Genomic DNA, 25959 nt, shown 5'->3' with positions numbered 1-25959 from the left:
GCGGGGCGAGGCGTGAGGTGGCCGCCGGCTGGCCCCGCCCCTCTCGCGCAGCCATGGCAGAGCGCGAGGAGCGGCGCTTCGTGGAGCTGCCGCGCGAGTCCGTGCGCCTGATGGCGGAGAGCGCGGGGCTGGAGCTGCCGGACGAGGTGGCCGCGCTGCTGGCCGAGGACGTGTGCTACCGCCTGCGGGAGGCCGCCCAGGTGCGCAGACCGCCCGGGCCGGGGCGATCCCCGCGGGGGCTGCCCCGGCCCCAGCCCCTCACTGTGCTCTCCCCCCGCAGAACAGCGCGCAGTTCCTCAAGCACACCAAGCGCCGCAAGCTCACCGTGGAGGATTTCAACCGGGCCCTCCGCTGGAGCAACGTGGAGGTGAGCGAGCGGCAGCGGGGCCAGCCCCAGCCCGGCCGGGGACTCCCCGGCCCTGGAGAGGGGCGCTGGGCGGACTCCCAAGAGCGCCCGCTCCAGTCCTTTGCCCCCCCAACACACCCCCCCCCTTGGGAGTGCCGGCGGGGCAGTGAGTGGCTGGTGTCCTTGGCAGGTGGTGTGCGGCTATGGCTCCCAGGACCCCCTTCCCTTCCGTGCTATCAAGGAGGGGGAGCTCTACTTCCAGGAGGACCGTGAGATCAATCTCGTGGAGTTGGCCCTGGCCACCAACCTCCCCAAGGGCTGTGCAGAGACGGCGGTGAGAGGTGTGTGTTGCCCTGCTGGGAGGGAGGGGGGGTACCCTGCCTTCTCTGGGCTCCCTCGCCTCGATCTGAATCTCCCGATTTTCAGGGCTCCAAGCCCTAGGGAGAATCCCCTCACCACATCCCTTCCCCTTTTCTGCAAGCAACAGGACACTCAGCCCTTCTGCCTTTAGGGGCAGCCTGCCTCCACCGCCCGTCTATCCCGTAGCAGGGCGCTATGCAGGCTCCCAGGAGAGGATAGTTCCCCGTCAGGGCTGCTTACCAGTCTCCTTGAGTGACTCAGCCAGGCTAGACCTGTGTTATTTCTCCTGTAAATTGGTTCCTCTGGTGCTCAGATCCAAGCTGTTGGGTAGTGACTCTTCACTGGGCCTGCACCTAATGTGTAATAGCTTGGGCTCATGGGGGTCTCCTCAGAGCTGGCTACATGGGATTTGAAGCCCCCTGCTCTGTCACTTGGGTATCTAGAACCCTTTCCCAGGCTGCCTCACTAGAAGAGGAGCATCCTAGGCTGCAGCGATCATCCAAGTTGTGTAACAGCATCTGTGCTTGCCTTGTAGTTCACGTCTCTTACCTGGATGGGAAAGGAAATCTGGAACCGCAGGGAGCTGGTGAGAATTGCAGAGCAACTCATTCCCTTATGTGCATCTCCCTACTGTATTGAAGCAGGGTGCTGTACAGACAGTTGCTGCCCTGCAGAGCTAACAGTAACCTCATCCTCTTCCCTGTTAAGCTGATCTTAAGCTAAACCCCAAAGCAGAAGGCTTTCTCTGCTTCCCAAATCTGCTAGCATTAACTATCCTGCTCTCACTTGTCCTAATTAACCACATCCTCATCCATGTCCCCCTGCATCTCACTTAGTTCTGGGTCTCTGCACTGCCCTGTATCAGGCAGTGCCCCAGGTCAGTCAGGCAGTGTATGCAAAAACATGTCCTTTTATCAGTTAGGAACTTTGCTGCCTTTGGCAATGCTTGTCTTGTTAGAGATTGGGAGAACAGAAGCACCAGACCTCCCTTCTCTGTCCCATTTGTTATCTATCAACTTTTCTCCTGTTCCTTCTCTAAGCAGTCCCAATCCTTTCATGGGAGAGTTCTCCCTGCTCTTTCTCTGACACCTCTCCACCCCCCCATTCCTCCATCTCCTTTCTGAACAATGCCCCTTGGCAGGTCCCTTCCATATACTGGGGCTTGGGCTGCTGCTGTTCTCATAAAGATTCTTTGTGCTCCGGCAGGGTCCCCACTGAATTCCTATAACCCTTCCCTTCCTGGCTTCTCCTGCAGTGCCCAGCGCTGTCTCCACACTCTCAGATGACCTGCTGAAGTACTACCAGCACGTGACCCGAGCTGTGCTTGGGGATGACACCCACCTAATGAAGGTGGGTGAGGGGCTGGGGGTTAGTGCCTTTGTCAGGGCCTGGAATGGGAGTGGGGGGGATTGTTTCAAGGACTGCAGCGCCCCAGCCTCCACAGAAGTATTGTGTCCAGTTCTGGGCATCACATTCCAAGAAAGATGTGGAGAAATTGGAGAGGGTCCAGAGAAGAGCAACAAAAATGATGAAAGATTTAGAAAACATGACCTTTGAGGGACGAATGAAAGAATTGGGCTTGTTTAGTTTGGAAAAGAGAAGACTGAGAGGGGACGTGGTAGCAGTTTTCAAGTATCTAAATGGGTGTTACAAGGAGGAGGGAGAAAAATTGTCCTCCTTGACCTCTGATAAAACAAGAAGCAATGGGCTTAAACTGCAGCAAGGGAGGTTTAGGTTGGACATTAGGAGAAACTACCTACCTGTCAGTGTGGTTAAACACTGGAATAAATTGCCTGGGGAGGTTATGGAATCTCCATCTCTGGAGATATTTAAAAGCACATTGGAGAGACATCTATCAGGGATGATCTGATGGTGCCTGGTCCTGCCATGAGGGCAGAGGACTGGACTCGATGACCTCTTGAGGTCCCTTCCAGTTCTGGAAGCTGCTGGATGCAGTCCAGGAGGGAAAGGACCCCTGAAAGTTCTGGCGCCAATGGTTCAGCCCACCAGCTCTGGCTGGCTCAGGAGGACACACAACATGGATCACTGGTCTGGGAGGGAGCTAAGGGACTATGGCTACATGACAGTGCTTCTCATGCCCCCCACCCCACGGGCTCTCCATTTGCACACTCTGACCCTTAACTGACACTTCACCCCCTCACAGGTTGCCCTCCAAGACCTGCAGACCAACTCGAAGATCGCAGCCCTGCTGCCCTACTTTGTCTACGTGGTCAGCGGGGTGAGTGGAGCAGGAGTCCTCAGGGCAGGAGAAGCAGGGGTTTGGGCGAGAGATCCTCCCAAGCATCTGGCTCCCCGGGGGTGGCCCCTTCCCTTCTTCCAGCAGCAGTGAGACTTGTGCTCTCTTCCTTCTCCTGCCCTCTCGCCTCCCAGGTGAAGTCAGTCAGCCATGACCTGGAGCAGTTGAACCGCCTGCTGCACATTGCCAAGAGCCTCATCCAGAATCCCTACCTGTGCCTGGGTTCCTATGTCAAGAGCCTGATTGCCAGCGTCATGTACTGCGTGCTGGAACCACTTGCGGCATCCATCAACCCCCTCAATGACCACTGGACACTCCGGGACTATGCTGCTATGCTCCTTAGCCACATTTTCTGGTGCGTCCTGGGGTGGTATGGAGCCCCTACAACTGCTACCACCATCTGTGCCCCACCCAGTATGTTTGGTGTCAGTGGGAGTTTCCTTCAGTGCCCAGTGCTGCCCCTGCTCTCCTAGGCAGGGCCCTGGTTGTGCCCCCGTGGTGTATGAGTTGCCTTCTTCCAGGCCTGCAGCTCTGATGGAGCACAATAGGGGAGCGGAGAGTCATGGGTGAGATGCATGAGTGCCATCCCCAGGGAGTCTTCAGCCTCTGCTCTGTTGTCTTCAGGACACATGGTGACCTGGTCAGTGGCCTATACCACCAGATCCTGCTGTCCCTCCAGAAGGTGTTGGCTGATCCGGTGCGCCCACTTTGTTCTCATTATGGGGCAGTGGTGGGGCTGCATGCCCTGGGATGGAAGGTAAGGGACAGTTCTCGATCCCACATGATCTTTGGACAGGGGAGGAGAGCAAACGGTGGTGTCTAGGCTAAACACCCTGTTTCCTTGGGTCTGTGGATTGAAGCTGTGATGCCATGCCAGGAGGGTGGCTATGCTGGGTCCTATGTTGGGGGGCATGGGAGGACGCGGTGACCTGCTGCAGGAACAGGTACCCCTGCTGTGCTTCAGTCCCTTCTCTGTGCGCACACCAGGCAGAAGATCCTGGCTGAGTTCCCAGGCTGGTACTTCTGGATCTCACGCAGTGGCTGTGCTGTTGATTCTTGGGGCCCAGTCAGTAAATGGCCCTTTTGGGGCGGGGTCTTTTGCACTCTCCTCCCCAGGCAGTGGAACGAGTCCTCTACCCCCATCTCTCCACCTACTGGGCAAACCTGCAGGCCGTGCTGGATGACTACTCTGTCTCCAATGCCCAGGTGAAGGCTGATGGGCACAAGGTGTATGGAGCCATCCTGGTGAGTCTCACCCCACGAGTACAGAGGAGAGGGCTGAGCCAGGGCTCTGCCTATAGGGCCCACGCAGTTACAGTGGTTCCAAGCAGCTCAGGAGCCCCTTCTCTCAGGAGCTCCATGTGTTACCTTCCCGATCTCCCAAGAGCAGAGCTTCTGGCCTTGGTCAGGCTAGACACAGGGCTCCTGCCAGAAAAGGGATGTGAATGACTTGGCTTCAACTTGGGTACAGTGAAGGGGGTTTCCCACTACCCCTTAGGGATGGGCAGAGAGGGTTGTGTGAGTGCAGCCTGGCTCAGGGGCTCAAGTGAGCCAGTGAACCCCTGCGGTGGGGGGGAGGGGCACAGCTGGTGCTACGGAGCAAAGATGCCAGGGTGTCTAACCAGAACAGCTCTTCTTTTGCCAGGTGGCAGTGGAGCGCCTGCTGAAGATGAAGGCGCAGGCAGTGTCTGTGTCTCCGTTAGCCCAGGGGGACAGGCTGTGTAGGGATGGGTGCTGGCGGGAGAGCTCTCCCTGGCTTAGCCCCCTGCAAGATCCCCAGGTGGAGTTCAGCTTTGGCATTGCCAGCCACCTGCTGCAGATGGGCAGCGGGGGCCCCCAGCTGGGCACTGGCATCTCTGCTGACTCTCCCTCAGTCTCCCTGCACGAGACCTACCAGGAGCTCTACGACTTCTTTGGAGACAGCCTGGCCACCCGCTTTGGCACGGGCTCAGGGCTGCACTTGCCTGAGCCAACGCCTCCTGGCCCCAAGGTCTTGGACACCAAGAAAGAGCAGCCAGCCTTTGGCACAGGGGATGTGGTGCGCAAGATGCCCCAGCTGACAGCCAATGCCACGGTGAGCCCTCGGGAAGAGGAGAGCCCCCGGGCAGATTACCCACCAGGCAGGCCAGCTCTGCATCGTTCAGCCAGTATGCCCCGCTCTCGGAGTGCATCACGCCAGCAGGGCCACCGGCCTGGGGTCCGCGATGTCTTCCAGAAGTGCCGCTTCACTCCTCAAGGGCCACCTCACTTCAGCTTTGTAATCGCTGGGCGGCAGGTGGGCCTGCGATGTCAGGGCCGACGGTTCCAGACCTGCTTTCCGCAGCATCATGGCCCCAGCCACATTTCCCGCTATGCACAGAAGCTGCCCATGATCGGCAGGACCAGCAAGCCTGTAAAGAAGTGGGCCCACTCAGAGTACTCCCTCTACCTGCCTCTCTGAGGATTGCTCCAGGACTTCAGTGCATGGCCACGCTCCATCTGGGTTCTTCCCTGGACCTCTGAGTATCCTTTGTTGGATGTACTGGGGGGCCCCCTCTCAAGCCAAACCCCCAGGAGAGGGCTGTCTCTTCTACAGTGCTGGGGAGCTACCCAGCAATCTCTGGACTCCGTAAGGAGGGTTAAAGACACATTCTGCCCTCAGCAGTGCTGCCTGTGTGACTCCAAAGGGCCAGCCAGGGTTTTCTGCTGTGCGATGGCTTCACCTGTGTACATGGGCGAGGAGGTGCTTATAGGGCTCAGGGCCTCTGTGCATTTTAGGTACAATGCCCAGCCCCAGACACCACCGTCTAACTGAAGCATCTTAGCGCCCCAGCTCCAAGCCACGTCCTACCCTTGTGGACTCAGCACTCCTCTTGGAGCTGAGGGCGCTAAGATGCTTCAGTTAGACGGTGGTGTCTGGGGCTGGGCATTGTACCTAAAATGCACAGAGACTAACAAAATATACAAAATGCAAAGACTAACAAAATATACAAAACCCACTTCCTTGGGTGAGCAGAGATGTAGGCTTTGGTCATGAAAGCTCATGATTATATATAACATGTAATTGAGAGAGAGAGAGAGAGTGTGAGTGTCTTAGGGTGGGTAGCTCTGTTAGACTCTTGGGACTGGATTTTCCTGACAACTCTGCAGCATTTCTCCAATGCCCTAACCCTTGTACTGACCCCTGCCTGCTGGTGAGGATGGAGGATTTGCTTGGTAGCCTATCCCTTGTTGCATGAGGTAAGGGAGCTATAGGTACTCCTGCCTTGCCCCTGCTTGAGACTGCTCATTAGCAAACCCCCCTTCACCTGTGAGCCAGTGCTTACTGCAAGCAGCCAAGGGAAGGCTAACAGCTAGAAAGTTTTGCCTGCAAGTTGAGGGAGCTGCTCCTGTCTTCATAACCCACCATTATAAATTAGGGACCTTCTTCCACACACACACACCCCTGGGCCATATCTGCCTGCTCTCAATCACTGAGTCGAACCCCAGCAAGAGGAGCTGAGTCTGTCTGTAAACCAAAGCCCATGAGGTTTTCAGGTGGTGACTTTGAACACCAGGAGCTGACTGCTCTTTAAGCATGTGGAAGATCCCAGGCTGTTGGAACAGTGTGTTACTTTTTTGAGTGGGAAAGGAGGTTCAGCCTTGGGTGTGGCTACAATCACCCCAGCTCAGTTGCATTTCAGCAGCAGTGTGTGGCTGAAGTTTGGGGATGGTGGAGAGGAGTGTAGGCTCAGGGCAGGGCTGTGGCCTCTCCAGCATTCTGTAAGGTAAGAGATGTGATTTCATCTTTGTGATGTTTCACAGGCATAGCTCCTAGCTGCAAGCACAAATCCTCCCTGCAACTGGGAGATGGGACCAGAGCAAAACTAGACCCTCTCTGTTCTCTTCCAGCCCTGGACCCAGGGCTCATTTCTCTGCAAAGGAGAGGTTGGAAGGCCCTCTGAGATTGAAGCGAGGGGAAGCATTCTGAAATCAACAGAAAACAAATCACCTGCTCAAGGTTAGAAACCAGGCTGTTAGCTCAGGCTCCGAGAGGACACTAGCTCAAAACTAGCTAATAGATATTTGTGTGATAACACAACTGCTAGTAGAGAGTTGCCTGGAAAGGGTCTGGTCTCACAATGCACAGCCAACTTGGTGACATCAGTGGAAAAGTGAGGGAGCCTGGATCAAGCATGTTTTAAGTTGGCCGGTTGCACATTTGTGGCTGGAATGCTATATGTGGCCAATGGTGGGCATTTGACCACACACAATATGGTCTTTTACAACTGATAAATACTAGGAATTAAGCATAAGGGAAGCAGTGCCATGCCAGGATGGCAGTATTAGCTCCCCTGGGCAATAAAGACAAGTAGAAACCTCACTATGCTGTGTTCCTCTGAGCCTGCTGTCTGTTTCACATGTTGCTGCATATCTACAAATCGCTAGGAAACAATGCACAATAGGGATGTAAAACTGTTTAATTAGTTGGTTAACTGTTACTGAACTGATTAACCAATTAAAAGGGGTGGGTGGGCTGGAGTGCCCCCTATTGGGATGGGGCTGTTGCAGTCAGCTGGGGGTCAGTTGGCTGGGGGTTAACCAGTTACTCATTAACACCCCACATTCAAAATCCCATACTGTTGCTGGGCACAGCTGTGGTGCTTAAGGTGTTGACTGGTCAGGCTGGATACTATCCTAATGAGCAAGGCTCTTTCTGCCCAGGAAGTCATGGATTCTGTGACTGCTGCAGGGGTTGGTACAGCTGTGTCTGGTGCTGCCCAAGCAGCTCAGGGAGCTGCCTGGGCTAATGCTGAGAGTGGGGGTTAGGTCAGGGGGCAGAGTGGCAGGCTGGCATGTCTGGGGTGCAGCCTCTCCTGTGGGCTGCGTTTGGAGCCCTGGTTGAGTCTGGTTCTCTGCTGCTGGGAGCTGGAGCTCATGGGGGGAGCCTCCCCCAGGAATTGCAGGGACATGCTGGCCACTTGCAGGGAGCTGGGTAAGGAGCCTGCCAGCCGTCCCCAACCCCAGCAGTGCCCCCTGCCCCGAGGATCCCGGCCGCAAGTTCAAGGGGTCATATGGTGCCAGTCAGTGAGTGACCAAAAGCCTGCGATCTGTTGAACGGCGAACCGGCCCTCGCCCGGAGCCCTACGGTTGCGGGGCTGTTGGACGCTGCTGTACATCGGGGCCGTGTGTGCTGGGACGGGGCCGCTTGCGCTGACACCCCCAGGCCGAAGCCCCTTTGGCGCGTGGCAGGAGTGGCTGGGCGCCGCGGTTGGGAGCGCTGGGGGCTAGCCCCGCACTGCGCGCCAGGAAGCGGGGCTCGTGTTTTCGCGCCGGGCTCGGTTGTGCAGGGAGGGCGGGGGACAGCGCAGGCCGGGAGCCTCCCCAGGGGGCGGGGACTGGGGCTCGGGGCGCCGAGGGGAACATGGCGGTGTCCGCGCTGCAGCTGGCGGAGCTGGCTCTGCACGGAGCTGCCTTCCTCTGCGGGGTCATCAGCGCCTCAGCCCTGACGGTCACTCAGGTACGGGGCGGGGGGGCGGGGGCTGGGTGAAAGGCGACAGCCCCCTGGATGGAGGAGGCGGGGAACCCCTGGCCCCGGTCTGCAGCCCCTCCCAGGGCTACTGGTGTCTCCGTGCCACGTGTCGCAGCTGCCCCCTCCTGCCACTGCACCTCCCCCGCCAGCAATCTCTGGGCAGCTCATGGCGCCCAGCTTCTTCCCCCTGCCTCAGCCCCGTCACAGCCCCTTGCTTCGGCCCCTGCCGCCTCCTTCGCTCCTTTCAAGCCGCATCTCTGGGCAGGCAGCGAGCGCTGGCAGCACAGGGCGCCTAGCGGGTCAGGGGCTAAAAGCCCTGAGCAGACTCCTCGTCTCTGGCCAGGTGGGGGGTGAGTGGAGGAGAAGCATCGCCCAGGCCCCCCGGTTGCTGGATTGGCTCCCACGCCCTCCTGCACTCAGCTCCCAGCTGTCATGTGAGCTCACAGCCCTGGAGCTAATGCGAGTCAGCTGAGGCCTCTGGAAAGGCATTTCCTGCCTGCCTCTATACATACACCCCTCCCTGTGCACACAGGCTCCACCCTCCGCAGGGGCTGTGTGTCTCAGGACGGGGACACTTGGTTCCCCACCAAATACGAACAGCCATACTGGGTCAGAACAACAGTCCATCTAGCTCAGTATCCTGTCTGCCCACAGTGGCCAATACCAGATGCCCTAAACTAGGGAGGGAACACAACAGGTCATCTTAACATGATCCCTTCCCTGTCACCCATTTCCAGACAAACAGAGGCTAGGGACACCATTCCTACCCATCATGGCTAATAGCCATTCATAGACCTAACCTTCATGAATCTATCTAGCTGTGTTTTGAACCCTGTTAAAGTCTTAGCCTTCACCACATCCTCTAGCAAGGAGATCCATAGGTTGATTATGCACTGGGTGAAGAAAAACTTCCTTTTGTTTGTTTTAAGCCTGTTGCCTATTAATTTCATTATATTGTGGGAATAAGTAAATAACTTTTCCCACCAGTCATGATTTTATAGACCTCTATCTCTTCTTTTCTAAGCTGAAAATTCCAAGTCTTTTTAATCTCTCTTCATATGGGACCCGTTCCAAATCCCTAATCATTTTTGTTGCCCTTTTCTGAACCTTTTCCAAAGCCAATATATCTTTTTTGAGATGAGGCAACCACATCTGTACGCGGTATTCAAGATGTGGGCATACCATTGTTTTATATGGAGGCAATAAAATATTTTCGGTCTTATTTTTTTATCCCTTTTTTAATGATTCCTAACATTCTATTTGCTTTTTTGACTGCCAGTTGCACATTGAGTGGATGTTTTCAATTCTCCCTTCCCTGCATTCTGTACTGTATTTGCCTTTTGGCTGCACCGAAACAGCCCCATCCGCAGCAACATTAGGGCTGTCTCTACACTGGCATGAATTTCCGGAACTGCTTAAAATGGAATACTATTCCGTTTTCAGTTTTTCTGGAAAAGTAGCGTCTACATTGGCAGGCTGCTTTTCGGAAAAGCCCTTTTTCCGGAAAAGCATCTGTGGCCAATGTAGACACACTTTTCCGGAAAAGAGCCCCGATCGTCATTTTCGCGATCGGGGCTTTTTTCCGGAAAAGACTACTGGGCTGTCTACACTGGCCCTTTTCCGGAACAGTGTTCCGGAATAAGGACTTATGCCCGAGTGGGAGCAGAATAGTTTTTCCGGAATAGCGGCTGATTTTGTACAGTAGAGCATCGTTGCTTTTCCGGAAATTCAAGGGCCAGTGTAGACAGCTCACAGCTTATTCCGGAAAAGCGGCTGATTTTGCAGAATAAGTGGCCCAGTGTAGACACAGCCTAGAAGTCAGTCCTGGTCCTAAGAGCTTAGAAGGCAAGTGACAGAGCCAGGTTATGGGGTTCTCAGGCCTGGTCTCCACTGAGAATCTGAGGAAATTCTTTCCCCCAGTGCTCAGGGCTTGACAGGTGCTAGCCAGACTGGATACAGCCAGTGGACCTACACCTGCTTCAGTCAGGGTAAAGAACTTGCTGATGAAATGCCCCAGCCCTTTGCACCTCGCTAGCACATCCTCTTGCTCCAAGCCGGGCCTCCTATGTAACCTTGGGTGAGTTACTTATGTCTCCTCCAATGACTTCATAGCTTGTCCTTCAGTTGGAATGGACAGTCAGAGGAAGTGCTGGAACAGAGATGCTTCAGCAAAACTGTAGCAAGCTGACACAAAGTAGGACTATTTTGTAATATTTCCCTGAGTCCTGTGTGCCTCAGTTTCTCGTGTGTTGCACTGTTACCTAGTGGCATTGTTCCCTCTAAGCCAGGGGTGCGCAAGAGGCAGCTAATAGGCCAAATCCGGCCAGTGGCTGCCTCCCCTGCATCCTTGTTAAAAAGCAGCTGCAGCCGCTTAAACAGCAGGCTCCTAATTGCTCTCCAAGCTGCGCAGGGAGGAGAAAGCACCTTGTGGTGTCCCCATCCCTAACAAAATCCCCAAGCTCCCATTGTCCAGTTTCCGGCCAATAGGAGCTGAACAATTTTGCTGAAGGCAGGGTCAGGGAATGAAGCCTCTTCCCTCTTTCCCTGTGTTGGAGCAGAGCCAGATGAAGCAGACCTGCCCCCCCACCTAGGTCAGTGCCTCCCAGCCCGAGCCTACCTCTGACATCCCAGACCCTCTTTTCCCCCAACTACTTGCCCCAGGCCACCACTCAAACACTCTGTATCCCCTCTTCCCAGCTCCTCCAGGTCTCAACTCCCTCCTATACCCTTCCCCCAGACTCCCTCTTATACCCATACACCCTCCCTGACCCTGCATCCCAGTTCCCTGCCCCATGTCACCCCCTTTCAGCTCTTCTCCCAGATCACAACTCCATCCCAGACTCTACACCCCTTCCTATCCCTCTCTCCCAGGCCAGAATCCTCTCCTGCATCCATAATTCCTCCTTGACCCTCCCCCCCAAGCCCCTGCCCCGGATCATAACCCCCTCCTTCACCCAAACTCCCTCTCAGACCCCACACTGCCTCCTGGATCCCAGTCCTATATCCCAAGCACCCTTCGACACCAAAACTCTGTCCCATACTCCTCCCCCTCCATAGAAGTGCGGCCTTTGACCACTTACCAAAATCTTGGAGTGGTCCCCCCATTAAAAATTATTGCCCACCCCTGCTGTAAGCTAAGCACTTGGGCAGCCACCCAGCTGATTAGCAGAGCATCCACACCCAGCAGTAGCATGTATTTATATTGGTGGTGCACAGCCACACATGCCTAGGTGTGCAAAACAGAATTCATTCCACACATGAAAAATAGAGGGAACACTGCCCAGTGGGAAGGAGCTGCTTCCTCTGAGGGCAGATCTGGTGTGGCCTAGCTGCCTGGAGCTTAGGCTCCACATCAGTACAGCGTTTGAGCAGACAATGGCAAATTCAGTCACCAGGACTCTGATGCCTAGCAAGCCAAGACCCTGAGGGACAGCTCACCCAAGGGAAGTGAATCAGCATTCACCAGGAGACTAAAGGAGTGGGAAGGCTGCTGGGAAGAGCCAGGGTTCTCATGTGGATTCTGACCAAGGAGGACAGATTCAGTAACATAGCTTGAAGGGGGAGGCTCACTTTAATGTGGCTGGGTTCTGGGAATGAACTGTGCTCTAACCGTCTGGTCCCTGTGCTACACAAGGATTTCCTGTGCTGTGTGCCTTACCCTGATAACCCCAACTGTTGTGACACTGTTTGGTGTTACTACAGATGTTTGGCAAGGTGCATTAATCCCTGAAGAGTGGACAAGCTTCTGTCAGGGTCTGTATCAATCAGTAGAAGCTCATGGTGCAAAGTAGGGGTGTTGGAGGCCCAGAGGTCCAGCTGAAGGCGGTGGAAAAGCTGCATCCAGGAGCAGCTCGAGGAGAGCTGCCGGCAACTGGCATCCTAGGCAGAATGTGTGATCGGTGCCCGCGTCTCCATAGCCCTCAATAGCATGACATCATCATTGGGCACCGTGTTAAATGCAGTGCCCTAAGCAACTGCCGAGGTTGCTTGCATCCACGGGCCGCCCCTGGCTGCATGGCTTATCCTGGAGGAAGAGAGACTCCTAGAGACCTGGCACTCTGAAGGGATTCCTCTTACAGATCCAAAGTAGGGATGTTAAAGACTAGTCGACTAGTCATCTATCCGATAAGCATTTGCTTATGAGATAGTCTTTTGACTAGTTGATATCCACCCCCTCCCACTCTGTTGCTGCCTCTATGAGATAGAGGCAGTGAAGGGGAGGGGAGCCAGGGGTACTTCAAAGTGGCAGTGCTGCACAGCTGTGCATTTCAAAGGGGCAGCTGTGGAGCCTGAGGTCAACTGAGGACTCCCCAGTCTGATCCCGGGCTCCAGACGGCATTTTCCCGAACCTGGGATCACTTGGGGACTCCGCAGTTTACCCCGGGATCCAGGGAAGTGCTGCGTGGAGCCCGGGATAAGCTGGGGAATCCTCAGCTGACTCCAGGCTCCACTGCCCCTTTGAAACACACAGAGGCCATGATTCAAAGGGGCAGCTGCCTCACAGTTGATCCACGGATCATCTGTGAAGCGGCTGCTCCTTTAAAACGCTGCCTCTGTGCATTTCAAAGGGGCAGCTGCCATGGAGCCTGTGGGCAGCTGAGGACTCCCCAGCTGACACTGGGCTCTTAGCAGCATGCGGCATGCAGCATAGCATGGAGCCCACTGACCCCAGGCTCCATGGCTTTGAAATGCACAAGAGCCCCCACTGGGGACTCTTGTGTATTTCAAAGCAGGCACTCCGCATGCGGCCCAGAGTCGGTGGAATCAGCAGAGGCTCTTGTACATTTCAAAGGAGGAATGCGGAAAGGCCTATTGACTAGTCTATTAACCACATTTTAACATCCTTAATCCAAAGCAGGGGGTGTAGCACTGACCCTGTGTCTCAATGATGCAGCCTGGAGCCAATTCCACACAGGAGCCTAGGAAGGGCATCCAAGTTCTCCCACAATACACCACAAACCAATTCCTGGAGCAGCTTCAGGGACCTTAGGACACACCCCGGAAATCCCAGTGCAAAACACACCCAGGCACAGCGCCAGCATGGCAGAAGATTGGTGTGTATTGGGTTGGGTAAATGTGTGACTGCAGATGTGCCAGCCCAGAGACAGGTACACCATAGCCTTTTGGTGTATGGCCCAGATCCTCACAATTATTTAAGCAACTGACTCCTCTGGGGAGTACAGGCCTTCCCAGAGGAGTGAAGCATCGAAATACCTTTGAAGAGCTGGACCTCAGTTCCCCCGCTTATACTCTAGTAATGGGGGGGCCATACAGGTACCTCCAAGATCGTTGGAGATCCATCCTCTTTTTCCTCTCACAGCCACCCCCAATCTTTGGCAGAGACATTGGGGCCTCACTACCTTGCTATAGAACATGCTGCCGAGTAGGGGTGTCCTTGTCCCTTGTGCAGTAGACTCTGCCCCGCCCCCCAAGATGCTGTCTCTGTTTTCTCATTCCCAGGGGGAGTTTGGTGGCCGGTGTATCCTATATGGGTCCGTAGCCAAGAATGGGACAGTCCTCACTCTGTCTCATTTCAACAACATCTCCCTCTGTTACTTTGTCGCCGCCATCTCCATCCTCATCGCTCTGTACTGCTTCTCAGTGCTGCTTTACGGCATCTACAGCTGCTGCATGGACGAGGGGCAGTGGTGAGCAGAGGGCATGGGTGCGTGGAGGGCGGTTAGAGCCAGCCAATCCCATGGGCTGTCCCACTGATCTCTCACCCGTCCCAAACCAGGGCTCGCACTTGGCTCACTGTGAACCTGGCAATCTCTGCTGTGATCCTCTTCTTCCTGCTGGTCTCAGCCTGCATCCTCCGGGTTGGGATGGACACTCTGTGCTCGTCCATCCTCCAGACCAGAGCTGTGAAAAGGTAGGTGGGTTTCTCTCTGAGGAGGACTGCACTGCCCACGTGCAGAGGGACATCACTCTCAGCAGCCAGAGGCTCTGACCCAGTGTCAATATTCAGCCTGGCGGGTGCGGGGGATTGACCTCTTCTAGCTCTCCAGCTAATAGGTGCTCTGCCTTCTCTTAACTCCACTGTAGCTGCCAAGAGGCCCAGCATGTGACATGGTCCCCACAGTATAATGCAGCAAGGTTCTATGACAATCTCTACAGTGCTGAGGTGAGAACAAACCCCGGGACTGGGGGTGCTGGCTGGTGGGGCATGGAGGGGCACACAAGTCCTGACCCCAAGATTTTCAAGGAGGGTTGGCAGTTGCTGAGAGAAACATGGGAGCACAGCAGCACCAGCGCAGCTTGAACAGCAAGTGAGAGCCAGTCTTCTGAAGCCCCCGGTTCAGACCCTGTCCCATGAGATGAGACAGTGGGGGAGGGGAAGAAGGTGGGCAGTATTCCTTTAACAGCTGGGCCCTGCATAATTCATGTGAGGAAATTTGACTTGCTGCAGTGCAATGAGCTTGGGGGGCTCCAGGCAGCCAGACTGAGGAAGAGTTGAGTATCGTGGTGACCACTGATGATGGGGGTTGAGGTAAGAATGAAGTTGAATTCCCTCATGCTTCAGGAGAGGAGGGACTCACATCCCATGGGGGCTGGGTGTGTTACACCAACTGTTTGCTTGTAAAGCAGTGGACAGGACAAACAGCTGGACAAGCCACTAGTCTGGCCACTGCTTCCTGGGGCAGGCACTTCGGAGGAAGAGCCTGAGGCAGATGGGCAAGGAGAGCGATATGCAGTCATGCTTCACCAGCCTTTCCCAACTCCAACAGGCAGCTGCCTGGGTGAACTTCTTCTTCTGGTGTCTGCTGCTGGTCCTGCTGCTCCTGCAACGCAGAAGGGAAACCCCGTTCCAGCTCCTGCAGCGCAATGACCCAGAGTGGAGCGCCGAGACAGAGGCCATCTTTGGTGCCCGGTCACAAAGGCCGTGAGAAGACCAGGGAGGGACAAGCAGCCCCAGTTTGGGAAAAGGGTGTGTGTGAGAGAGAGCGGGAGGGGGAGGGGAAGAGAGGGCTGGAAGACACCCCCCCAGGTCTATCCTCTGGCTCCATGGGTGCTCTGCTTGTCCTCCCTTGGCTATTCTGGTTCTCTGTAGCAAGAGAAGCCAAAGGGCTGGCCAATGATCCTGGCTGTGTGGCATAAGCCCAATCCCAGGTGAAGGCATCTGGCCTCCACTACGTATCTCTTCCCACCACCACCCCTCCAGAGGAGGTGGGCCAGGGTTAGGGTTTTACCTCACATGCAGGCATGCTATGGGCTGTTGGGGGAGCTGTGGACATGAGAGGGTCTCAGCAAACATGTGAGCTGGGCAGAGTGCGTTGGCTGTAGGCTCCGTAACCCTTGAATCTGGGGACACCAGCAGCCTCTTCTCCCTCCCAAAGCTCTCTGATGTCAATGTGATGGGCTTTACATAAGATGGTTGGGTGCATCTGCCTTAGTTCCCAGAGACCCTGGGATTGCAGGAGACCATCCCAGCTGGGCGTGTGTAACCACAGAACTAGTTCAGTGGTGACAGAGAGTCTTCTCGTGGAATGGGGAAAGGAGGGTTCGGCCCAAGTTCCTGCCTGGCTGGGAAAGACAAGCCCCAGCAGCACCACTGTGACACTAGTTACAGGATATGGGGCTGGGAAGCCATTGAAACCCAAGTGCCAATGTCCAGGCCCAGTTGCCATACCCTCTCAGCGAGAGGGTCCCTCATGCCAGGAGCCAGAGAGAAGACAGCTGCCTAAGTGCAGGCAATCTGGCTGGGCCAGTAAGTGCCTTCTGTAGGGTGTATGAAGACCAGAGCAACACAGAAGAGCCCATTCATGTCTAAGTGCCTCTGTGGCCCCCCTTCTGCCCAGGGCTTGGGGGTCTCTTCCTTGTACTAAGCCTTGCCATATTATTGTCTGTGAAACTGGGTCCATTTCTTGTGCCTTTTCATTTTGTACTAAACCTTGTTATTAAAACGATGATTTTCTCCAGATCAGCTTGTGCAAGGGCCATTTTGTCTTCCCAGAACACACCCTCTCCTTCCCCTGCCACAGGAGGTAGCAAGTGGGAGGGCTAGACCCTCTCCCACATTTTAAATACTAAGTAGCTCTTCCATTGCAGGCTCTGATTTCCTCCAGCTTCATCCCCTAAGTAGGGCTGAGACAAGCCAGCATATGGCTGGGTCATGTTGTGCTGGGACATGTTGGAAAGGGTACAGGGGACAGCCACTAGAGTCAAGTGAGGTCTGGAAAACTTACCATACAGTAGACTATGGAAGCTCACTTCATGACCAGAAGGTGAAGAAATGACAAGAATGATGGTTGATAAATATCCATATGGCCAGAGGGTTTCTGATGGGAGAGGGGGGCTCTGTGCTCTCAAGAGCAAAGGCAGAACGAGATCCCATGGTTGGAAGCTACAGCTGGAAAACTTCAGACTGGAAAAATGGTGCAGATTTTTAGGGGGGTAATTAGCTGTCAGAACAAGTGACCTAGGGATGCAGCAGATCCACTATCCCTTGGAGTGTTTACATCACATCTGGATGTCTCTTATACAAGCTGTGCTCTAGCCTGGCCAGAAGTGGTGGACCAGATGAAAAAAAACCCACTAGTGAAATGCACTGGCCCATTATGCAGCATAGACTAGGACTATGTCTACACAGCAGCATTATTAAATAACATGTCTACACACCAAGTCTGTTATTTCGAAATAAATTTGAAATAATGGGCTTCTTACTCTGATTTCTGTAAACCTCATTGTATGAGTAAGGGCAGTTGGGGGAAGAGTGCTCTATTTCCAAATAATTGCTGTGTAGACTGCGCCAAAAGTCAAAATAAGCTATTTCAACTCAAGCTACGCAATTAGCATAGCTCAAGTTGTGTAGCTTATTTTGAGTTTAGCCCTGATGTGTAGACGTGATCTAGATGAGCATAATGGTCCCTTCTGGCCTTGGAATCTCTGAGTTCATGTCAAATGACCACCCAATGCACCTGTGGCTTGCCTTGATCTGGCCCATGAGGCTTGGGGTTCCCCCCATGCAGTAGTATGAGCTAGCATGGCTGGAGTGGCAGGGGTGGAGGGTCAGCCCCAAAAATCATGGCCAAATTGGGCCCACAGCCTCAGCCTGGCAGGGGGAGGAAGCAGCTCTTGTCTGCTGCAGGGAAATACTGCCATCACTCCCATTGGCCAGGAACTGCAACCAATGGGAATGGAGGGGTGCCTGTAGGGAAGGCTTTTCTGCAGTGCTCCTTCAGAGTTGCACCAGGTAGGCACCACCATCCCCTGCCATCTTCCACCTGACCCTATGCCCCCACCCAGCTCCTGCACACTCCCACCCCCAGCCCACTCCTGCACCCTATCACCCACCCAGACCCTGCACCATGACAACCACCCTGCTCCAGCATCCTACCTCCCACTCAGACCCTGCACTCCTACCCTCAGCCTGCTCCCCCAAAGCCGCCTCCTGCACACTGAACCTCTTATTTTTGGCTCCACTCCAGAGCCTGGGGAGGGCTCACAAAATCCAGTAGCCCCAGATGTCCAGGAGAGTTAATCTAGCTCTGGGAGTAAGCCCAGAGCCTTGGCATTTCCCCCTTCCATCAGGCTGCAGCTTGTGGAGAGCATCATTTTTTCCTGCTTCTCAGTTGAGGATTACATCTGTGAGGGGTTTTTAGTTCCTACTTCTTATGCAGGGCCAGGTCAGTGAGGGCTGTGGTTTGGGGTTGTCTTTTTGTTTATGGTTTGTTGGCTTGGTTTGGTTTGGTTTAGTTTTTTGCTTCTCACTTGTGTGTGACCCCTGATTTTTCTGTGGGGTAGTGCCCCTGACCTAAAAAAGCCCCCCCCCCACTTTGGCACAAGAGCTATCTTTCAAGCTGTGTCTGTGCTGTGGCTGACACAATGGCTCTGTAACCCCTAAGGGGGGGGGCGGTAAGTCATAGCCATGCGCCGACCCCTAATGCTGCTCTTTTCTTTCCTGCCTCACTCTTAGGCTGTGTCTACATTGGCACGATCTTGCGCCAAAGCGGCCGCTTTTGCACAAAAACATGCTGCCTATCTACACTGGTGGGGAGTTCTTGCGCAAGAACACTGACGTTCTAATTTGTGAAATCAGAACTATGATGCTCCAACTCAGGAATAAGTCCTCTTGCGCAACTGTTCTTGCGCAAGAGACCAGTGTAGACAGGCAACATGAATTTCTTGCGCAAGAAAGCCCGATGGCTAAAATGGCCATCGGAGTTTTCTTGCACAAGAGAGCGTCTACACTGGTACGGATGCTCTTGTGCAAAAGCACATCTCTTGCGCAAAGACACATGCCAGTGTAGATGCTGTCCTGTGCAAATACTCTAACGCAAAAACTCTTGTGTTAAAGAGTATTTATGCAAAATCTTGCCAATGTAGACGTAGCCTTACAGATCTGGGAACCCTGGTGTGCATAGCTACTGTCCCTCCAGCTGTTCTGCCCACCTGCCCAGAGCCAAGCCAATACCCCTGCACCACTGTCCGAGCACTTACCTAGCCATGTTATGCAGATGGGAGAGAGCCCGCCCGGCGATGTAATAAAAGCAGCTCAAGGAATGCAGCAGCTCTGTTGAGTGCATATCCCACCAACCCAGCACCGTGCAAGTGTGCTCATGCCAGCAAAACTTATGTTGCTTAAGCCTGGATCTGTTTTTTTCACACTCCTGAGTGGCCAAAGATTTGGCTACATATGTGCTAGTGGAAACAGGGCCTCAGGTTGGAGGGGCATCCGGATGCAGAAATCTGAAATTAATATATATAGCTGGACAGAGCACCACTGTCTTTGTCAGCCACCACAAGTGCAACAGTGACTAGAAGCAGTTAACCGGAGTTTAGTGAGGAAGTTTTCCAGGTGATAGGGGGAGCCATTAGGTGACCCTAGGGTGTGTGTGGTTGGGGTGGTTTTTGCTTGACTATGGCAGGAGTGGGGAACCTTTTTTGGGTTGGGGGCCACTGACCCACAGAAAAATCAATCAGGGCCCACACACAAGCGAGAAGCAACCAAACCCACACTATTCACTAACATGGGGCCCTTTGGGGGGAGCCCCAAGCTTCAGAGGCTGGATCCAGGCAACCTGGGGTCTGCATCCAACCCCTGGCCCTTTGGTTCCCCACCCCTGGCACATGCAGTGTGCTCTCTTTGGGGTCCTTGTGCTGAGCCTAGCAACTTCCTAGGCAAGGCTGAGAGGCGCTCAATGGGGCTTTGGTCCTTATTAAGCTCGTTAGCACCTATCAGCCCTTAACAAGGGGGTGGGGCTCCTCGGGGAGAACACGGTTTAAAAACCCTACTCCAGGCGCTACTGCCCGGAGGAGCGACTGGCGCGGAGCAGCTCAGAGAAGTAGGGGCGCCTTGAGGTAAGGTTGCTTTTTTGGGGGGTCGCCGCTCGCAGCGAGTGACGCGGTTCCCAGGGCGCAGGCAGGTTCGGGAGCCCTGCGCCCCCTTTTCTCGGTAGCCCGGCTTGTCTCACGGGGGAGGGGCGGGTTGGCTGGCGTCCAGCTGCTTTGGTGGGAATCCCCAGCCTGCTCCCGGCGTCCTCTCGCCGGCCTGCCCGGGGCCGAGATCCTGCTGCCCAAGGGGGCGTCGGAGCAGGCTCTGAATTCCCGCCTCAGCAGCTGGACGCCAGCCCGCCCCTCCTCCCCCACTCCACGTGCGCAGCCGCTGCAGCCCTTGGCCCCTTTGGACTGGCCCCATCCTGGCTGGGGCGGGGAGGGTGCTGATGAGTGACACTCCCCGAGCTAAAAGGGCGGGCAGATGGGGGGGGCTGCATGTGCGGGGCCGGAGCTGCGGTTGCTCGAGTCTGACCGCGAGCTTGCAGGCTCCTGGCCCTGAGCGCTCTTGGTCCCAGTCCCGCGCGCTCTCTGCCCCCGCGCACCCCGGCGGGCTCCCTGCGTTCACGTCGCTAACTCCCCCTGGGCTCAGGCACCCGCAGCTTTGCTCTGCCCATCGCCTGGGGCAAAGGCGCAGTAGTCGGGTGGGAGAGTGAGCAACACAGCCAGTGGGGCGGCTTGCCCACGTGGCTGCGGAGGGGGGAGGATGCAGGGGTTGGGGGAGAAGGGCGCACAGTACAGGGAGTGAGCGCAAGAGGCAGATGCAGTGAAGGGGGTACAGGGGTTTGAGAGCAAAGGGGTGCAGTGCAAGGACTGGGGGCACAGGAAGGAGGTGCAGAGGTTGGGGCAATGAAGGAAGGTGCTTGGGGTGGAAGGGGCAGGACCGGGGCAATGGGGAACACAATGATCCTGGTGGCCAGTGACCCCAAAATTCAAATTCACTTGGGGGGTGGGGTGGCATTTTCCCTAAGGCTGGCTTAGCTGCACACCTGTCTAGTTTGCATGAATGCTCCCAGAGCCACATATGAATCATGCAGAGAGAGGCACCAGCCAAATGCTCCCAGCTCCCAACACTGTACCTTAGGGAAAAATACCATTTTTGCACTGCTCAAGACCCTTTCTTGTGTAATGCAAGCTTATTGATGGGTTCCCCAGTCTATCAATGGAAAATGGACATGCCCCAACCTTTAGTGACCTGAGCACATTTACTATACAGTTTAGGCAAACTCACTAGTGAAGATACATAGTAAAACACCTTTATAGATAGGCAAAAAGTCAGAGTAAGTACCAAAATAAAGTAAGCACCTGGTCTGAATGCCCAATCTGTAGCCAGCATGACACCCAGATGAAGCAGTTTTTCCTTCTCCCACTAGATATTGCAGGTTGGTCAGGGTTTTCCTCTGTGTCCAGACAGTCTCCACAGCATAGGTAGAAGAGATGGGAAAGATGAAGCATGGTGTTATTGTGTTATGTTCTCCAAGCACATGGGCCAAGGCACTAAGTCCAGGCATGTCTGGTGACTCAGCAATGCCCACCAGACAAGGCAGAGCAGTTCCCAGAGGTGGCTTTGTTCCAGTAAGTCATTGAACATGTAACCCCCTTGCTGGACAATAACTACTGATGATTAACCCCTTTGTGCTTTCCTCTTGTGATCTTACATCTGGGAGATTCCCCAGCATATTTTAGTGACCATTGACAAACATCTGCTAACTGCACCAATCGTGTATGGCTTTAGCTGGAATAAGGGCTTTCAGCAGAATGGAACCTGTCCCCTGATAGGCAATATCACAACATGATGGTGAATATGGGGTAACAGAGCTCTCGCCAAGATAGTGGCACAATAGTGTGGTCTGGCTGGTTGGGACAGTGTGTGCTGAGCCTTTTGGCCTGCTAACCAAGGCTGAGGGCTTGAGGGACCCAGCCTCATCAAGAACCTATTTAGTGTTTAAAAAGTCAGAGTGGTAGCAGAGTTAGACTGTAACAGGAAAAACTTAAACAACATGTAGTCTAGTAGCACCTTAAAGACTATCAAAACAAGTAGATGGTGTCATGAGCTTTCATGGGCACAACCAGTGTTGTGGCAAACCTATGAAAACTCAATGGGTCCTGTGCTTCCTGGCAGATTTGCTTGCCTTAGAGGCTCACAGCAGCCCACAGCTTTAGGTACCACACCCAGGGCTTTAATTTGCTGCTCCATCCCTCTCCCAAGCAAATTTCCCACTTCTCCTGTTCCCCTTCCTCTTACCCCTCTTCCTGATCCCTCTCCTCTCCTCTCCTTCCTCCCCTCCCCTCCTCTCCCTGACCTCTTTCCTTCCCCTTCCCCTGTTGCTGCATTTGTCAGACATTGGCCCCTGGGAGGCAGTTTTTGTTTCTCTTGCTCCCAGCACATCTAGGGCTATTTCCCTCCGCCACTGCCCCTTCCATCAGTGCAGCAGGGACTCCAAAGTCCCTGTTTACTCATGTTTGTTGGCCACGAAATCTGTAGGGGGCTTTGGCTTGAGGGCATTCAGGGGCCTGTGGCCCCCACACCTGATGTGCTAAAGGATAAGCTGTGCAGTTTCTTGGAGGAAATTTGTGGCTCCAAGAACAAGGTGACTCTTCTCCCTCAGTGCTGGGGAGACTCTCATCCTCCAGACTGTAAGGGCCATTTTAGGGGAGATCAAAGGGACTGGGTGGCAGGAGGCTGCAGCCTACCAGAGGACCCACTGCTTCCGTGATGCCCTGCTCAGACTTGGGTACAGTCAGTTTGCTGGGGCTCAATGGGAGCTGCCAGAACTCCTGCCAGTGAGGATCTTCCCCAGCCCCCTCAATGCTGCTGTTCATCTTTACCACTCTAAATACCTGGGGCTGTAGGTTGGGTCTCTGCAGGAGTCAGATGCACTCCTTTCTTTGGGGGGGGGGGTGGCAACCTCTCACTTTCCTGCAGGAGATCCATACTGCTCTGGTAGCTGAGGCTAGCTGGTGGCTGGAGTGGGGGGGAAGGGAATGGGGGGGGGGTGTGTGGCTTTTTTTAAAGCTACCTGTTTGCCCTTTAAGCTGGGGTGGTGACCCTGTTCTCCCTGAACCTACAGCCTGAGGTGCTGGGGACTGCGGTGGTTGTGCAGGGTCAACTGCTGCACCTCCAGGTTTGGGTGGAGGGGCTAACATTAAATGTTCTTAATGTCTAAGCGGCCCAGAGAGGCTCTGCTTCTTCCAGCAGGTGTCTGCTGCCTTTGACTCTCTCTGGATCCTCGTGCATGCCTGGTTCTGGGCAGGTATTTCAACTGCACCATTGAGGAGTGAGACTGAGCAGTATCAGGCCGCTGCAGATGCCCTCAGGGAGATAGTAGATCAATAGTCCCTGGTGAATGTCTGGTGTGACCACCACCTGGATGAGGAGACCACATTCACCTTTGCCCAGCTGAAGGGTCAACAGTCATCTCACTCCCGGTTGGATGGCATTTATATTTCTCATCACCTTTCCCAGGCCCACTCCTCCAGTATTCAGCCGGCCCCATTCTCAGACACCACTTGGTGGCTATGATGGCCTCTCTTCCTTCACCCAGGTGGAGGCTGACCTACTGGCATTTCAACAACTGATTGCTGGAGGATGTGGGCTTCATAGTGTCCTTCCAGGAATTCTGTCTGGCCTGGCGAGGGCAACGGTGTGCCTATCCCTTGGCACAGTGGTGGTGGGATGTGGGAAGGGTATGTGCATGGCTCTTCAGCTGCAACTACGCCCAGGGTGCCAGCCCATGGTGGGGTGTGGTGATTGAGCAGCTGGACTGGGAGGTGTTAGAGATGGAGAAGCATCTGGTCTGGTGAGGGGTTGCGCTGGCTGCTCCCCTCTCACAGCTCTATAGTGTGCTGTGGGATGGGGTGTTGGCCCAGGAAGAGGAGCGTGGTGCTGGTGGCTTCCCTGCAGGCTGCAGTCCCGTGACCACACCACAGGACTCAGGAGGGGTGAGTCAAGCACAAGGATTGTCTCTGCACTGGGGGAGGGGGTTTGTCCCCCACACAAAATAAAAAAGCCTAACAGAGTAGGCAAGGAATATCAACACAATAGTGTGTGTGTGTGTGTGTGTGTGTGTCCAAATGCAATCAAATTATTCCTCTGAAATTGTCCAGACAAACAAGTGGCATAGAGAAATATAAAATTTAGTTAATCAAGTTTTGAAAAGGAATACCATATCTCCTGCCTTTTGTCTATTTTTGTTTCTTTAGGTCCCCAGTTAAAATTTTCAAAAGCACTTGAGTGACTCAAGTCATTTTTGAAAATTGGACTTGGAAATCTAAGCTCAGATTTTCAAAGATAATTAAGCTCCTAAAGAGACAGATGTCAACTCGGATCTTCAAAGATATCTATCTGATCTTTACACACCTTTGAAAATCTGGTCATAAGTGTCCTAGTCAGTTCTGAATGTGAGATGTAGGAGCCCAGTCCTAATTCCTTCAGGCTTTTTTTAAAATTTGAACATTTATCTACACTAATGCCCCTCCTTTCTCTTTCCCTATCCAATAAATGCATGGATCAAAATTATAGGTGCTTTGTTAATATGCTGACTTGAGAATGGAAAGATTTCATATGGTCATGGGTTACCAGGAATCACACATCTCAAATATGAAAAACTAGGTTGATACCTGTTCATATCAGGAGCTGTTGAATTCAGTTTACCATTTGCGGTATCTCATTAGGATGTTTAGTGGAGAAGATATTTATTTATACTGTGGGCAAAGCATGGGCTCACAAGAATTCCTCTATTGTTTTACCATGAGTCTCAAAACATTTGGGCTATGTCTAGACTGGCATAATTTGTGCAAGAGGACTTTTGCCCGAACGGGAGCAGCATATAGTTCCGCAAGAACACTGACAATCTTACATGAGATTGTCAGTGTTCTTGCAGAAATTCAAGTGGCTGGTGTAGACAGCTGGCAAGTTTTTCTGCAAAAGCAGCTGCTTTTGTGGGAAAAACTTGCTAGTCTAGACACAGCCCTAGTGTTTAAAGACAGAGCTGACTAGAATCTGGGCCCCCCACTACAAAAAGGATGCGGAAGCATTGGAGAGGGTCCAGCGGAGGGCAACCAAAATGATTAGGGGGCTGGAGCATATGACCTACGAGGAGAGGCTGAGGGACTTGGGTCTGTTTAGTCTGCAGAAGCGAAGAGTGAGGGGGGATTTGATAGCACACTCCCTTCCTGAAGGGAGGTTCCAAAGAGGATGGAGAGAGGCTGTTCTCAGTAGTGACAGATGGCAGAACAAGGAGCAATGGTCTCAAGTTGTGGTGGGAAAGGTCCAGGTTGGATATTAGGAAAAACTATTTTACTAAAAGGGTAGTGAAGCATTGGAATGGGTTACCTAGGGAAGTAGTGGAGTCTCCATCCCTAGAGGTATTTAAGTCTCGGCTTGACAAAGCCCTGGCCAGGTTGATTTAGATGGGATTGGTCCTGCCTAGAGCGGGGGGCTGGACTTGATGACCTACTGGGGTCTCTTCCAGTTCTATGATAAGAGGATGGTTGGATGAAATAACAGGATCTTGGTAACTAATTGACCATTCATTATCAGTTGGAAATGGGTCAATGGAGGGATGATAGGAGTTGCTATAGGGAACTTTCTGGGTGTCTGGTTGGTGAGTCTTGCCCACATGCTCAGGGTTTAGCTGATCGCCATATTTGGGGTCGGGAAGGAATTTTCCTCCAGGGTAGATTGGCAGAGGCCCTGGAGGTTTTTCGCCTTCCTCTGTAGCATTGGGCACAGATCACAGCTGAAGGACTCTCTGCATGTTGGGTCCTTCAAAGTGTTTGAATGCTTCAATATCTTTGATATAGGTGAGAGGATTATTCTAAGAGGGGTGGTTGAGATTCTGTGGCCTGCACTGTGCAGGGGGTCAGACTAGATGATCATAATGGTCCCTTCTGACCTTAAAGTCTGAGTCTATGAATTGAGTCCTTGTCTCAGTGATCGCTTGAGCAAAAATAATTGATTATAACCTTGTGTAGACTCACCTTGGACTCAACATGCAGGCAATATGTGTTTGCCTCCTTGGCACTGCCCTTCAATGGTGGTGAGGTACCATATTACCTAGTGAAATCATTGGTGCTGAAATCACTAAGGACTGGAATTTGACCACAGAACTGACACTCTTAACAGACTCACTTTTTAAATAGCAAAAATGAACAGAAGACTGCAATGCGCTCTGGTAACTTTAAAAATCAAACTTTATTGAAAAGATTGGATAGTTTGCAATGGAAAAT

The 25959-nt window shown here is 53.7% G+C and overlaps 2 protein-coding genes across 3 annotated transcripts; both read left to right on the top strand.

Moving 5' to 3' along the window:
- On the top strand, window positions 1-7305 carry TAF6L (TATA-box binding protein associated factor 6 like). Of its 2 annotated transcripts, none has more exons than XM_014571063.3 (10): window positions 1-200; window positions 281-367; window positions 537-687; window positions 1242-1292; window positions 1962-2056; window positions 2871-2945; window positions 3098-3318; window positions 3588-3720; window positions 4080-4208; window positions 4594-7305. In XM_014571063.3, exons 1-10 carry the CDS (start codon window positions 54-56, stop codon window positions 5401-5403), a joined length of 1899 nt encoding a protein of 632 aa, XP_014426549.2. In that variant the 5' UTR covers window positions 1-53; the 3' UTR covers window positions 5404-7305. The 2 variants fall into 2 exon arrangements, with proteins under 2 accessions (XP_014426549.2, XP_006118302.2); XM_006118240.4 differs by having other exon boundaries at window positions 2-200; window positions 4609-7305.
- A 980-nt stretch (window positions 7306-8285) lies between these two features.
- On the top strand, window positions 8286-16375 carry TMEM179B (transmembrane protein 179B). The gene is made up of 5 exons (XM_006118241.4): window positions 8286-8442; window positions 13915-14102; window positions 14192-14326; window positions 14500-14578; window positions 15183-16375. Exons 1-5 carry the CDS (start codon window positions 8347-8349, stop codon window positions 15339-15341), a joined length of 657 nt encoding a protein of 218 aa, XP_006118303.1. The 5' UTR covers window positions 8286-8346; the 3' UTR covers window positions 15342-16375.
- The last annotated feature ends 9584 nt before the right edge of the window (window positions 16376-25959 follow it).

This window comes from Pelodiscus sinensis, chromosome 11, assembly GCF_049634645.1.
Source record: "Pelodiscus sinensis isolate JC-2024 chromosome 11, ASM4963464v1, whole genome shotgun sequence".
In the NCBI taxonomy this organism is placed as follows: domain Eukaryota; kingdom Metazoa; phylum Chordata; order Testudines; family Trionychidae; genus Pelodiscus; species Pelodiscus sinensis.
Note: the sequence above shows the minus strand (reverse complement) of the source record. Positions and strands in the feature narration are given on the sequence as shown.